The sequence below is a fragment of the Haliotis asinina genome, chromosome 16, assembly GCF_037392515.1.
Source record: "Haliotis asinina isolate JCU_RB_2024 chromosome 16, JCU_Hal_asi_v2, whole genome shotgun sequence".
Lineage (NCBI taxonomy): Eukaryota > Metazoa > Mollusca > Gastropoda > Lepetellida > Haliotidae > Haliotis > Haliotis asinina.
The window spans coordinates 22317906-22334239 of record NC_090295.1 but is presented as its reverse complement, the minus strand read 5'-3'; the positions used below and the strand labels follow the sequence as shown (position 1 = coordinate 22334239).

Below are 16334 nucleotides of genomic sequence, written 5' to 3'. Positions count from 1 at the left end.
TTGACCTAATTTTTATCTGATACTAGTCTGGTTTGGTTTAGCGAAAGGGTACTGCAATCTTGTGGTCAGCTTTATCAATGAGAATGTACGCTTTTAGAGATCAGAGTTGTAAGTAAAACAAAGCACTTTGAATTCCACAGTGCCATGCAAAAAGTGGTAAAATGTAACACTTTATATTTTGGAGTACACTTTCTCGTTAGAGTAAAGATTCTAGTAATTTTGTTGGGTTGAGTCCCCACAAGGATTTGAACACCCACCACCAGAGTCAGGCACAAAATAGCACAGAAAGTTGGCCATCTAACCCACTCAGCCAGTGTGATTTTGAGGTTGTGGGTTGTTGCAGCTCGTGATGGTGAAGACTGAAGTGTTGTTTCTTACAATTTGAGAACCATATTTCTGAACTACTTCTGAATTAGAAAAAAAATATGTTTCGTTTTTATGTCTGCTATTTATGTAAGTTAATATGTGAAACTTACTGAAAGTGTGAAATACTGTTAAACCAAGTTAGGCGTAAGTACAGTCTTACTGGTAGGGAGATAGGAAATTTGGAAAAAGGACTCTGCTGAGGTAGGATTAGTGCAGAAATGAGCACTGCAGGTTTTTTTCAAAGTCCAAAGTGACTTTTTTATTTTTGGAACAGACCGTGGCTTTAGTCAAGTTAAGGTTAATGCCAGAAATACTTGGAAATGTTGGCAATTATTTGATAATGGTTGATATTTCAGATTCAAAACATATATCATCATTCATTCCATCTCGACCTAATATGACATGTGAGCAAACATGATATATACCATTCTCTAGTCATACTCTAGTTCACCCAGCTAAACATCAAGTTCCTGTCAAGGCATACACCGGTGTATGCCTCGGTAGGAACACAGTGTTTAGCTTGCTGAACTAGTCATTCTCATAAAATATTGAAAAACTTCCATGATAGGGCCAGACCAATTTTATTTCTTGTTTTATGGATTTTTGTCCTCTAAAAACCTAAAGGCAGGAGGGGAAAAAATAAAAATAAAATCACCAAGCAAAGTAACATTCCTTCTCAGAGTATTTTATTTTTGGCAATTTTTGAAGTGTATATGTGGCAAAAAACAATCTAAAAAATATTTAGTTGTTAGTTCACATTTTTGGCTGATAAAAACATTAGGATTTCATGTTTTGAGCATGAAAATTTTATTTTTCCTACTTTTGAAAAACTACAGTAGGCAGATCTGTAAACCAAGAAATAAAATTGGTCTGGCCCAGAAACATGTTTAAGAAACAAACTATGCCATGACCCATCTGGCAGGCAGACAGGGAGACAACATTGTGTAATGCACAGGCAGTGCATATCATGACGCATATTTGACGTCTCAAAGTATCGAGTGTCAGTATCAATCACTGCTGGTCAAGTACTCTAGTAGAACTGCAACAGGTAATGGGGTAATTCTCACAAAAGAAGTATACGCAAGCTCTTTAACGTCTGAAAACTTGATTGTAGATGGGGATCAGCTGGATGAGACTGAGCTTACAGTGTCATACTAGTGTATGCAGAACTATGTGGCATTGTTTGCAGGTAGTTTCTCACTTATGTACCGGACTGGCTTTTTGTGCTGCCAGACTTTTTCCATGAGCAGGGTCTTTCTTTCTGACTACCTGTAAGGCACATTGCAGGAAGTGAGAAATTCCTCCAACTGAGCCTTGAGATTGCTCATGGTGATGTGCTGGTACCAGGGACACACTGGTTATGGTAACTGGTGTTACCCAAGATTATAACACTTTGTTCCTCCCGCTGCAGTAAAAGCTGATGTTCGAACCAATCCAAATATACCTGCCCATTCCCATCGCTATGGTAATCACCATGAGATTTTTTGGCTTCAAAAACGAAGTCACAATCCCCCAATGAATCCCTTGCTATGGGTACCAGCAAGATGATCAGGCATCTACCTCTTCCTGATGGTAACACTGGCACCTTAGAGAACAATCTGAAGGAAGCCACATCTGATTGGTTGAGTGGTTTTGGTTTAATCCAGGTTTCGTCAAGGTGTATAATTTGAAATCCCAAATTGCTGAGATAAGCTGATCGCATGGACAGGATTGAGCACTTTTCTCTAGACACAGCTCTGTCATCTCCCCTTTTGGTGTACCTGAACCCCATTTCTACCAGAGCTACAATAAGTGTTGTTTTCAAGACATTTATTGTATCTTTGATCTCATCTTTTATTGGAGCACACGTCTTTGGGATTTTACAGTCATACAGTTTATAGACTGCACAGCATATGACACCCTTATCAAAGCTATCCCAAACTTTTTACAATCATTTATGTAATTTAATTAGTTGAGGTTATATAAATAATTATAGTCTGTATTTCAAAACTTAGTTGACTACTTAGAATATTTATGAATGTTGTTAAAACATCAAAATTTGCTCCTGTTAAGTCACCCCTCAAGTGCATATTCAACAATCTTTTCTGGATATCCTATTACTCATCCCACAAAACGATCTGGTATGCTGTTATATGTTATTTCAACATATTCCATTTGCAATTGTGTAAATTGTAGGGACACAGAGTAACAGCCTCAAAGCAGAAGCATTTTTTCCTTTTTCCTCCATGATATTGGGGGTATTTTGCTGAGAACTTTATAAAACAGTACTTACTTACCCACCTACTGACTACTCATGAATAGCTACTCACTAGTCACTACTCACTACTCTCAAAGATATCAACAAGGTTTCCCTCCCTGGTAAAGGGAGGGCGGTGGGGTAGTCTAGTGGTTAAAGCGTTCGCTCGTCACGCCGAAGACCCGGGTTCGATTCCCCACATGGGTACAATGTGTGAAGCCCATTTTCTGGTGTCCCCTGCCGTGATATTGCTGGAATATTGCTAAAAACTAAACTCACTCACTGGTAAAGGGAATTCAGGATATCGTAGGTCAAACTGGAGTCACTTTGATCTTGATTGCAGTGTGTTGCACATAATATTTGACTTTTAATGGTTGTGCTTATTAACAGAATGAGAAAACCTTTTTAAGATATGCATAAAAATATCACTGATACAATTTCAGCAAACAGTCAATCGTCAAAGAATCTTTGAACATGTTAGACAACTGAATGTCAGGCCCCCCTAAGTAATTGAAGGAATTCGTGCCGATGATTACGAACATCATGAACGTGCGCCAGGAAGAAGTTTATGAGCCATAATGTTTCTTGCCATGAAGCGCAATTGACAAGTTTAAACGCATTTTACAAAACAAAATGATGTTATATCTAGCGCACGTTCGTAATCATCGGCACGACTTCGATGTTCAGATGTAAACAATCTCCAGGGGCATGACTTGTGACACTCTCCTAGAGTGACTATCTTTTCCTAAAAACATAAGCTATTGCCCCGACAACACCTCATACGGATAAGTATAAAAATGTAATAGTAGGAACTAAAAACAAAACTCACCGAGACGGGTGCTTCTTCCAACGACGCCATGTTTTGCTGCGTGAGTTTCCGCTCGCGACCGAAAAATCTCCGAAGATGGCCAAGCGTGTTTCCAGTATTACCGACATTGCTTCCGATAGGGCCGATGTGTTTCTGTTATTACCGCTAAATTACCGATATCGCTGCAATTGTTTCGCGAGTGGGCTGCGTTTGTTTACATTTGAGATGCAATTCCTTCAAATTTGCTGTAATTCCTTCAATTACTTAGGGGGGCCTGAATGTGCTTGCAGTGGGGTTCTGGATAAGCAGCCATTTTGTCTAGATTGGGTGTGTCTGTTCTGCCATGATGATATAGGAACCAGTCTTATTGATTTCTTCAGTGATAAGTACAGGAAATTAATTCTGCAAGAATCATCAGGATTCCAAATAGACTGATGCCCAACACTGGGTGCAAGTGTACAAAAATGGTTTTTGTTATCTGGCATAAAATGTCATGTTAATAGTCATCTGCATTAAAAGGGTTTTGCACAGACATTGTAAAAAGAGTCATGGTGACTCACAGTATTCATTTTGGGGAATCATTTTCAATATTTGGGAGTCATGAACATTTTAGTGTAAAATTTATTTGTGTATATTTAAAACAAGAGTTTTGCTAAGATTTTGTTGTTTTACATTGTATCGCCATTTAAATGTTACAGGTAGGTAATGAATAGTAAAATATTTTTCACTGTTCAATTCAGATATAACAAGATTCATTGTACAGAACTAATAATCATATTTGTGATTTGTGTTGTGTACAGTTATTAACGACCCGTGAAGGTCTCGGGGTAGAAAAGGCATTCAGCAACCCATGCTTGCCATAAAAGGCGACTATGCTTGTCATAAGAGGCAACCAGTGGGATCGGGTGGTCAGACTCGCTGACTTGGTTGACACATCATCGGTGTGTAGATCGATGCTCATGTTGTTGATCACTGGATTGTCTGGTCCAGACTCGATTATCAACAGACCGCCGCCATATAGCGGGAATATTGCTGAGTGCGGCGCAAGACTAAACTCACTCACTCACTCATACAGTTATTAATATTAGTTGAAAGGAATATGTAAATGGATTAAGACCTCATGAATACTATCATTTTTTGCTTCTTAAATTGATTTTATTGAACTGAATTGTTAGGGTCACTCATTAAACTTGCATGAAGCTTGACTCATATGAGAATATTTTGAGAGTCTCTTACAAAATTGTTGCTTTAAATATGCAGGAATCACAAATCATGTAACCCTGATTCAGCCATGACATCATGATTGCTTCATGTCCAGCTCTTGATTTGTTAGTAGAAGCCACAGTAATCAGGGTGATTACTTCTTGTCTTGTCGTGTTCATGTGATTAGTAATTATTGACTACGTATGTCAAGGTTATGTTCATGATGTAGTCATAAAACAGTGTTTCATAAGAATAGTTACCATGGTTACACATAATATGTAGTAAATTAAGTAAGTGAAATACCCAGTAATAGAGCCCACAGTTGATTGAGTGCCAGAGTTTTGTTATCTTGTTGATATTTACTTGTGTTAGATTTGTTATTCTTTGGAAGAAAATTTCAAAGGATCTTTGACAAACATATTGCATATTTTACATTGTTTGAGTTAAAACCAATGAACATCTTTTATCATCATTGGCGCCGTACACAGAACAGGACATAACGTGTACGTGAGACGGTCATCCTGTTACGTGTACAGTTACTACCTGAGAGGGTGTCGCTCAGTCGCTTGACTGCCTGATCACAGACATGTCACACAAAAACACGTCTAAAGGTGTTATTTATGAAAATAATTAAACAAAATTTGCTACAGTCATTTATAGATGTTTTGGATGACATGAATGAAAACATAAAAAGAGGAAAAGTAATAGTCAAATACTGACAAAAATGTGTAAAATTTAATCAAAATTTGATGATATTCAACAGCAAATTTCCTACTTTTCAGAAACTTACATTTAATATTTTCTGAAAGCTCATTCATTGTAGATTCAAAATATATATGCAGCTTTCAAGGGATCATTGTTGTTGTACACGACATGCACATGGGGGTGGGGAATATCACAGCTACAGATATTAGAAATTGGCTTCACACATTTTACCTACATATTTACACAAAGGCAACACTTCAGTAGCAACTCTTTGTGAAGCTAATTGTTGAATCTCTGATAGAAGTTAGTCGATGGTAGCTAAAAACTATTGATGCATCGATGATGTGTGTCACTATCGATAGGTTTGTATTGTGGTAGATTCGCTGGTTACAGTACAATTAATTTCACATTCATTCATTTTGAAATGGAGTTATTTGCCTCTTTCACATGTTAACACTTTACTTGATCTTGATCAATTGTCAGTTGTTAACTTGTTTTTATTTCATATAACCTATGCATTCATTTGGGAACTGACTTCAATGAGACAATTCAATGAGAAAAAAACTATTGTAATAGTTGGTCGCAATGGTATGTTTCAACAGACTATCGCTGTTGCAGCACATGTTGTTTTCCCCTCTGTAGTCACCCCTACCTTTTCCAGTATTTTCTTGTGGATAAAGTTGTCATTAGTATCACCTACCAAAAAATTTTGGATATTCATCATATATTTTTAATATGTGTTGAGTGGGTGCAGATGAAGTTTATGTGGGTTTTTAAGATTAAAAAAATTGTAGTTTTTGTACCTAAGTAACAAACTGGACCAACCGTTTGATGTTTCATTTTTGAAATGTGTGTTAAAAGCACAAAGATGTAGTAGGCATGGCGAGAGGAGCATATGTGAATTTTTATGTTTGTCACTATGTTACATGCATGTCTGCTTTTCCAGGCACCCAGACAAGAATGACGCCCCAAATGCTGCTGATGTGTTTACAAAGATTAATGAGGCGTATGAGGTGAGAAAGTGATAGAGAGATCATCAAAGAACACCACAGCATATTATCTATCTTGTTAAAGAAATAAAGGTTATGTTGCTTGTAAATACATTTCTTGAAAATGACATATAAACTCATGAGATCCAAAAGGAAATTGTTGTTGTTAATGTCAGGTTGCAGTTGAAGCTGTTTAGACTCACAAAATCATTCTTGACTTGATTTAGACTCATTTTTTCATTTATTCTGTGGAGTTAACCAACTACTTATTGTCTGGGAGTTGTCAGCTATTGGAAGGCATGTTGTCAACATTTTCAGACACCATTGTTATCCCCTGCAATGCATTTTGTGGGGGTATTAGAATGTACATTTATCTTTCCCGGAACAGAACTCTAAAACCATTCAATATTTCTTCACCAAACTTGACACATAGATTGGTCTAGTGGTGTACTGGTGTCTTTTGATAGTTTTGGAATTCTGACTAAAATATTTTTGGCGTTCAGTCCTTGGCCACATGATATACTGGATTTATCTTTATGCCCAGTGAGAGCATTGAAAATATATCCCCAACATACTAAGACAAGGAGACAACGGTTCAAGTGCCTATTCATCCGAATATCTACTGAGACACCTATGGAAGTGTCCTTCAACACTATCTCAGTATGGATGAGAGCTGTTATACTGAGGGCCTACAAAGCTGCAGGACTTGAGCCCAAAATGTGCACGAAGTGAGAGCCCTGGCGTCAACTCTCGCTCTACACAGCAACTGCTCGTTATCAACTATAATGGATTGCTGCTTTTTGAAATCGAATACAGTGTTTGCCAATCTCCATCAGTGAGTGAAATGTTGTTGCACAACAACTAGTGGTTCCACAAAGGCGCTGAGTTTCACTCACCCTTTTATCATATTAGACCAAGATGCTCTATGGAGTATAATCATTGACAGTCCATGCACTTGTCTTGAACATTTTAGCATGAGTGATATTGACCATGTACCGGTACTTGTAATGAAGATACTTGTACATGCTGAAGAGTCGCTGCTGATCTTGATTAGAAATCTTGACATACAGTTGCATTAGACTCTAGCAGGATGCTAGCTGGTCTCTATGTCATTACGTTCAAGTCAGTGAATGCTTCAAGAGAAGTCAATTTTGGCTTGATGTGATCCCCCCATCTCACAGATGAATATTGGAAGAACAGGACCAAACTATCGGCCATGCCCTCCCAACCACCCCTAATGTCAGTTTTATGAGATTTGGAGTGAGTGGCAAACATGGCTGGTCATGTGACCGTATTGGCGGGAAAAGGAGGCTCCCAATGGGTAAGTGTACGTCTGCTCCAATTAGAAGGGAACTTCAAGGGATTTCAAGTGTTCCACTGTCTTTTCATAGAAGGAGGAAATTTCAGTCTAAGTAAACTTATCCTCTGTACTTTTCGTTACACTCCACTACTGAGTCTAACAAAACCCTATGGGAGGTCGCGTCAGGTAAACTTTGAGACTGACCAATCAGAACACAGCTTACCAAATCGCGAAAGTGCACATTCGCACATACAGTTTGAGCTTTTTATCTTGAAAAGGTTCGTACCCGAACGATTCTTGATTGCTATTTAGTGTACTCTCACTTCTGGGTGATGCACATGGTGTATGTACCACCATGACAACGGTGAGTAAACAGTCACTGAAAATAGTGTTTTTGGCAATATTCAAGGATGTTATCTTGCAAAAACATTAGCTAATGGTAACCATGTCAACAGAAACCCCAAAGTGTATATACTGCAGGTCAAATAACTGTGTTATATGCAGATTTTTGTTTGTGGAGAGATCTGTGTCAGTGACCTGAATATTTTGAAAGTCCCTCCGATCCCTAAATAGTAGTCGTTTTCTGGTTAGTTAAATCTATTTAACTCTCTCGCGTTTGATTGGACAGTCATTGGTCGCTCAAAGGTTACCTGACGCGACTTACTAGGTTTTGTTAAACTCAGTGGTTGAGTGTAACGAAATACACTGAGACTATGTTTACTTAGACTGGCGGAAATTTGTGTGTATTTATGCACATCATGTAAAACCCAGCTAGAGTTTAGCAAACCTGATATGTTTTCTTCATATTTAGAATCCTGCAATAACTATCTTCAGTCTACAACACGCTGTGTCTGTATTTCAGACATTGAGTGATCCGGAGAAGAGAAGCACCTATGATAATTATGGTTATACCTCAGCCAGCAACAACGAAGGCCGTAATCGCAACTTCCGCCAACAGGGATTCGCTCCCTTTGACAGCTTCTTCGGAGGGAGAGGAGGTGGGGGAGGATTTCGGTTTTCATTTGGTGGTGATTCTGTGATTGATAAACATCACATTACACTCCGGTGAGTTTCTGGACTGTTGTCTTGGATATATCCTTCTATATCATGGTGTGTGCTTGTGTAAATATATATATTGTGATATATGTGCGTGCGTGCGTGCGTACATGCAGGAATGAGGAGAGATAAGCAATTAATGAGAGTCAGGATAAATGTAGACAGTAATTTAGTTTTGAAAAATGCAAAGATACATTAGCTCATAATGCATGCCATCTGTGAATATTTACTGCAGATGCCAATGTTTCTCTTCTTCTATGTGTTGAACAAAACAAACGGAAAAATAAACATGTTTAACAGTATGTACTTGAATGTAATTAAATCTCATTGATGAGATTATTAATTTCATGCTTTCTGTCATCCTCATTTTGTAACCATGATTCATTTTCTTTCAGTAATTTTGAGACAAAGGTGCTGCCTGAGAGTTTCACCCGACCATGTTTTATGTATGTCTATAGCAGCTTCTGCTTTGATTGTCTGAGGATTGAACCATACATAGAGAAGATTATCATGGAACTACAGAGCGTAGGTGAGTGTCTTGTGGTCATGTGCCCCCAGTGTCTCATGGCCGTGTGTACCAGATGAGTATTTTGAGGTCATGTCTCACAGATGAGTATGTCATGGTCATGTGTCACAGTTGAGCATCTTGAGGTCATGTGTCACAAATGAGTACGTCAAGATCATGAACTCCAATTGAGGTCTTTGTGCAATAAATCTTGAGTATCTCAAGATCATGTGTTCCAGATGAGGATATTGAGGTCATGTGCATTACATGAATATCACGGTCATGTGCCTGGCCTGTGTCTATTGAGGTTATCTGCCTCGGATGATTATGTCTTGTCACCGTGGTTGAGTATCTTGAGGTCACACCAAAGACCAGGGTTCAATTCCCTACATGGGTACAAAGTATGAAGCGTATTTCTGGTGTCCCCCACCATGATTTTGCTGAAATAGTGCTAAAAGCACGTAAATCTAATCACTCACTCATTGATAAAAGCAATTTTGACCAGTATTAGATGGTGAGGGATCATTGTTGTAAATCAAGAAACAGTCCTGTGCTGAAGGTTAACATGGAAGTACCCCAAGTGTATTTTTGTTAAATGACAATTTCAATCAGGATGAAATTGAGGTACATGGAAATAGGTGGGAATTTCCCAAATAATCTGATGGATAAAATGTAATTAGCTTTCAAGTGAGCCAGTCTTCAAGTTAAATCAATAGATCATGATAGTTCACCCTAAAGAAGCACCCCAGTTAGTTTCACCGTCTTCCACCTCCTAACTCTGCTTCTTCCACCCCATCACTTGCCTTCTTCTACCCCTAGGTCTGTGTGTGGGAGCAGTACATGACATGCAGAGCCAAGGTGTGGTCAGTCACCTGCGGATCAGCCATGCCCCTGCCATCCTGGGCATCGTCAATGGCCGACCAGTCCACTACAAAGGAGAGATCAGCATGAACAAGCTGCGAGAGTTTGTCCGAGGCTGGTTCCCGAAGAACACTCTTCAACAGGTAAGTCCCTTACAGCTAAAGGAAGTTCTTTTGTTACTCCGCCTGCCATTTCTATTCATGTGTGTTATGTCCATGTCCAATTAGGGAAGTATGACACTGGTGGCCCAAACATTCAATTGGGTGCTTTTCACCTTGAAGTTATCTCTCCAGAATGTGCCAGGATTCAGTGATGCTGGGTTTGAATCTTAGATAATGGTTCTGTTTGCATTCACTAAGCATGACAAGGCATTTGAAGATTCTAGACAAGACAATGACAGAAATAATACAATAAAACTGAAACCTATGCTTTTCATTGTACAGGTAAATGACAAAAACTATGAGGAATTCCTCAGCGGCTGGTCAGACAACCGGGTGCGAGCAATATTCTTCTCCCAGAAAGACCAGCTGTCTGCTCGGTTCCTGGCACCAGCGCACTACTACCGGGAATATGTGAAGAGTGGTTATGTCAACACACATTCTCCAGGGGCAGCCAAGCTCATGAAGAGGTTCAACGTCAACCACAACCGAGAATCACTCCTCATGTTCAATGAAGAGGTGTCTTCTCCTGTCGCTTCTGTTGCAGTAAGTACTGCTGTAGATGGTCTTGCTGCTTTAGAAGCATCAAATGGGCTCTTGTCCTTGGCCTTCACCTAGAGAGCAGAAGGTCGAAATTTCAATTCCTGGCTAAGACATACCAAAAGAAAGACAGTAAAATATGGTACTTGTTGATCACTTTCTGGGGCTCGGAATAAATGGGTAAAATAAGGACTGGTCGACTCAGGGTCGGTATAATGTGTCAGAGTGGACTATTCACACGTAACTGCATAATGGTATCTCATGGTATCTATTACACCAGCTTAAGTTCTGGCTAGTGCAAGCAGTCACATGTACACACGCATGTTTGTTGTCATATGAGGGAAATATTCTTTAGTATGCTATTAAACCCCACTTCACCTCACTTTAACGGGTTCTTTCATGAATGCAGAAACAGAATCACCGACCTAACCTCATGGTTAAAGTGCTGTCATGTCTTAGACCTGGGTTCAGTTCCCTACTTGGGCACTGTGTGTTAAGCCAATTACTGGTGGCCCCTGCTATGATTTGGCTGGAATCTTGTTAAAAGCATTACAAAACCAGACTCGCTCGCTATCTGATCTGCTTATCACTAAAATCGTCTATATGTGAAATTGGAAAATCAGCTGTCAATGTTAAATGAGTGATTGAGTTTAGTTTTATGCCACACTCAGCAATATACCACCCATATGGTGGCAGTCTCTTAATAATCGAGTCTGGACCAGACAATCCAGAAACCAACAACATGAGCACCGATCTGGGCAGTTGGGAACTGATAACATATGTCAACCAAGTCAGCGAGTCTGACCACCCGATCCAGTTAGTCGCCTCTTATGGCAAGCATGGGTTGCTGAAGGCCTATTCTACCCCGGGACTTCACGAGTGTAATGTTGAATACTTGTGGTAGAATATACTTTACCAAGTTAAGTCTTCATCATGTGCAGTTTGTCTTCCGTTGGTTTGTAGGTTGTCTCACTGAACTTTGTTTTTCTTGATTATGACCCATAAAGATCCAGGTCAGAATTGATCTTCAGCAACCCATTCCTGTCGTAAGACATGACTAACAGGATCAGGTGGTCAGGTTTTCTGACTCTGTTGACGCATTTCATCATAGCCCAGCTGGGTAGATTGACACTGTTGATCACTGGATTTTCTGGTCCAGACTCGATTATTTATGGATGGACACCATATAGCTGGAATGTTTCTGAATGAAGCTTTAAACAACAAACATAATCAGTAGTAAACAGGCATGGCTGTCCTCCCACACAATTTGAAAAAGAAACAACTAAACTCATTCATTCACTCCTCATTTCATAGTATTTATTTTTTATGTGTTCTTATCTGTCTTCCTCACAACACATTTACATAGGTTGGTACTGCTGTCTAAAGGTGTGCTTGTTTCTGTTTTCCTGGTTACTTATGGTTGTGTTCAATTCTGCAGATGCAGCAGTTGCCGAGGAAGACTCTGGATGAAGTGATTGAATCCAACAAGTTTCTGCTGCTGCCGCGACTGTCATCACAGAAGTTCCTGGATACTCTCTGCCCAGCAGAACCCAAACTGAAAAGGCGGAAGTAATGACTTTTTTATTGTTTTGTTTTAGAGTGCCGTTACCGATGTGAGTGAGTTAGTTTGGTTTTTCGCTGCTTTTAGCAATATTCCAGCAATGTCATGAGTGCTGACACCAGACATGGGTTTCACACATTGTACCCAGTGGGAGTATTGAACTTCTTTGATAGAACCAATGAATTTATTTATATCATTAGATTTTCTGTCGTTTTTGATAGCAATGTCATTGTCAAGATTCATGAAAAGCTTGAAATATGCGGATCTTGCCTTTCAAATGCCTCACTTGCATCCCAAGTACACTGTCGTCAGACTCCCCATTCTTCTTGGTGCCCTTGGTTTGCTACCTCCTGAACAAAATCTTGGTGCAAATCAGGAGAGTGCCCAGGTTCTCCATTGAGAGCACAGTTGGCAAGGGCCCTGAACTGATGATGAGCCTTACTAGCTTGACTGTGCCAGGATCACTCGAACCCACTCTGCTGCATCTTCACCATTTTTCTGTAAAACAAAATAATAATACCAAGTCATTTCTATAGCACACAATCTCCAAAGACCATGTGATGGTGCTTATATTCTGAGTAATGATCAATGCTGTCCATCAGCTCTCTGAGCTGACATTCTGACCATCATAGTTTTGTGGGACTTGATTACAACCTGATCAGGTAATCCAGTTTTTAGAGTGTTCACACCTCATGCTGAATATGGAGTTTGATTCCTCATATGGGTACAATATATGAAGCTCCATCATGCTGAGGTTGGGTGCAATTCCTCTCATGCGTATGATATATGACGTCCATTTTTGACAGCTACGCCATGATATTGCTTGAATATTGCTACTAAAGGTGACACACCACGATACTTATTCACTTGGTCTCTCTAACCTGGAATGCCCTGACTTTGTAACATGATCTGACACTAGCATATATCAATTTTTAACTTACCTTACCATAGGTCTTATGCATATTACCTCTAGCTTCGCTAAACGAGATCAGACAGTCGTTGATTCGCCATCCCCTCGATGGCTACCTCATGTAATCTACGAATGTAGTCACGGAAGTGACGTGATCTCTCCACTCGCGCGAGAGCGCAGAATCCAAAATTCACTTTTACCTTTAGCGTTCGTGCGAACGGACGTGTTGGTTTGCAGTTTTTTTTTCCTACTGTGTGTAGTTTCAATAAAGTTGCTACTCCTTGGTAGGTATGGTTTGTATCCCCTCATTATGTATCAAAGTCAAGTCATACAAGCATTTAATGTGCTTACCTTGCTACCTCGTGTTGTTCTTTTCTCACTCAGGCTTGGCTTGGCCATGTCGGAGGTGAGAACGACATGGCGTCCATGAGGGTAGTTCATCTTGTTGGTGGTTTGCCCGTCATGTTTCTGCCCATGCTTGGTCATTTTCACTTGTGTTTTCGGTATTTAGCATACTTTTTCTGCCATGAATTTCAGCGTAGCGAAGGCAGCCATTGTGGTTGTTATTTTTCGCTGCCCCGCACTTACGGGTGTGCCTATTTTTTACGTAGGGGTGCAACTACTTTCTACATTTTTATGTAGGGGGTTTTCCTCCTAGTATTGTATTAACATGTCGTCAAGTCGTGGTTTCTTGTCTGTTACAGTTCTGTGTATGACTCGACACTATTGTACTGTCTGCAAGGGGCAGAAATCAGCCAAGGACCCACATCCCTGGTGTCCGGATTGTGCGTCCGCTGTTTGTTCCATCGATAGTCGGTGCCTACACTGTCAAGCGTTATCTCTCACCGATTTCAAGACCTTTTTGGCGGTTCGGAGGAAACGTTTTACGCAACGTAAGAGAAGAATGTCGTCGCCAGCGTCTTCCTTGGGATCCTTACCTGACGACCAAGATCTACCACCGCCTTCAATACCACTATCAACGCCGAGTGTGGAGCGCTCATCTATTACGCCGGCGCGCTCCTCTCCAGAGCCTACGCGTTCGGACGCCTTTGTAGATTTATCTCACCCGGATGCCTTATCCCATCCTGAAGTTCAGAGGCTTCTGCGATCTCTCTTGACGCCGGGCGCTGCTGTACTCCCTACCTCGGTATCTACACCTTTACCAACGACAGCGCCTAGACTTACGCCAGCGCCGTTGCCTGTACCAGCGCCTCTGCCTGTCCCGGCGCCACTGCCTGTCCCGGCGCCTTTGTTTACATCAGCACCGGTGTTTTCGTCAGCGCTTATCCCGACGCCAGCGCCTATTCCGACGCCAGCGCCTGTACCAACGCCAGCGCCAATGTTGTTGCCGGACCCTGCTCCTATAACTACGTCTTATCGGATCCCCAGAGTGTCTCATACGCTGACTAAAGAAGAAATGTTACAGCGCCAGCTGGATGAAGAGCGCGCTCGTCGTTTAGAGGCTGAGCGCTCCCGGCGCAGATCTCGTTCTAGGTCCCCGAAGGGTCGGCGCTCTCGTTCTCCACATCGTAGCAGGCGCCGGCGCTCCCGGTCGGTTTCCCGCTCTCCAAGGCGCTCCTTAGAGGAAGACTCACGTACCAGAAGTAGACGTAGAGTGCGATCTCGGTCAAGATCACCACGACGTCTCTCTAGATCCCAGCGTTCGCGATCGCCGGAACCACTGCGGACTTCCGGCAAAGAATTTAACACTAAGAACTCTGCTTCCAACTCGAGTCAGCGACGAGAATCAACCTCTATTTCCTGGGAGGAACACGAGGAACAGTTCTTTTGCCCAGACTATGAGGAGGAACCTGGCAATGTTGGTGATAGTGATGGCACCTATCTTCCCTTAACTGGTGTCTTTGAGTGGATTGCCGACAGATTACCGGACTGTCCTTCCCCTTCTTCGGATTCAAACAACCCGGCGTCGATTCACTTGACTCCTGAGTTACTTATTCCACCACACCCTATGGTGGCGGATGCGATTACTTTGTTAGACTCGGACTTTGCGAAGTTATCCTTAAATCCGACCATCAAAGCGTCGAAGTCTAAGAAATCAGATTATAAAGTGCACAGTCTGGATTTTGCCGACAACGGGGCGGCGCTAGACGATTCAATTAAGAGGTTGTCAAGTTCAACTCCGTCATCTTACAGAGTTCAGGATTCAAAGTTAGCAGCTGTTGATACTGAACTGAAACGTATGCTTAAACCTATCTCGGCGCTTGCGTCAGCCACCTCCGCTGCAGCCTTGGATTTGTCAGAGGATAATGCCTCGAGGGTGGATCATTTAACTACCATTTTTGCTTGGCAAGGCAGAGTACTCCATGACCTACTTGGACACTTACGTGCGGCGCTAGCCATGACTACTACTATGCGCCGATCTGGATTTTTAGATGCTTGTTCTTGGCAAGAGGAATTTAAACGTCAACTTCTTCGTGCACCATTTACGTCTAAGTTCCTCTTTGATGAAAAGATACCGTCGGTGTATAAACAACATGCCGAACTTACTAACACGGAAGTGGCGCTGTCAACTTTCGAGGCCTTGGGCTCTGCATTTCGTGGCCGAGCCAGGGGTAATGCCAAGAAAAGATATGTACCCAGGAGAGAGTCGATCCGTTCCTCGTTTGGGAGGGGACGAGGTCGTACCAAAGACTCAGATGTCCAGCGCAAGCCTCAAGAACGTGGCAGGGATGCCCCAGCTACGTCCGGTCGAGGTAGGGGCAAGCGTCCCTACTCCGGCCGCTGAAGCCATGGACTACTACGACTGGGACCTCCCACCCCCAGTCGTACCAGTTCATCCGACCCCTGTAGGTGGGAGACTAGGGATCTTCTGGGCCAACTGGACATTCCTGGAAGACCCGTTTGTTTGCAAGATCCTGAGAGCCGGCTACAAGCTACCACTAGCCAGAGCTCCGCCGTTGACTACCACTCCCCTGTCACGAGGGTACTCAATAGATCAACAGGTACTTATCCTAGAAAACATCAACATTTTATTAACAAAACATGCTATAGAGATAGTGTCAGAACCCCATCTCTCCCCGGGGTTCTATTCACCCATCTTCCTGATACCCAAGAAAGGTTCCACCAAAATGCGGATGATTCACAACATGGCGACTTTCAACAACCTGTATTTAGC

General features: G+C 41.6%; 1 protein-coding gene across 1 annotated transcript in view; it reads left to right on the top strand.

Moving 5' to 3' along the window:
* Positions 1-16334, top strand: part of LOC137268756 (dnaJ homolog subfamily C member 16-like) — a 33549-nt gene that overhangs the window by 1787 nt on the left and 15428 nt on the right. Inside the window, exons 2-7 of the mRNA XM_067803336.1 lie at positions 6265-6331; positions 8470-8672; positions 9059-9192; positions 9988-10172; positions 10473-10733; positions 12166-12296. Of these exons, the coding sequence (XP_067659437.1) occupies positions 6265-6331; positions 8470-8672; positions 9059-9192; positions 9988-10172; positions 10473-10733; positions 12166-12296 (981 nt within the window). The remainder of the gene's footprint in view (positions 1-6264; positions 6332-8469; positions 8673-9058; positions 9193-9987; positions 10173-10472; positions 10734-12165; positions 12297-16334) is intronic.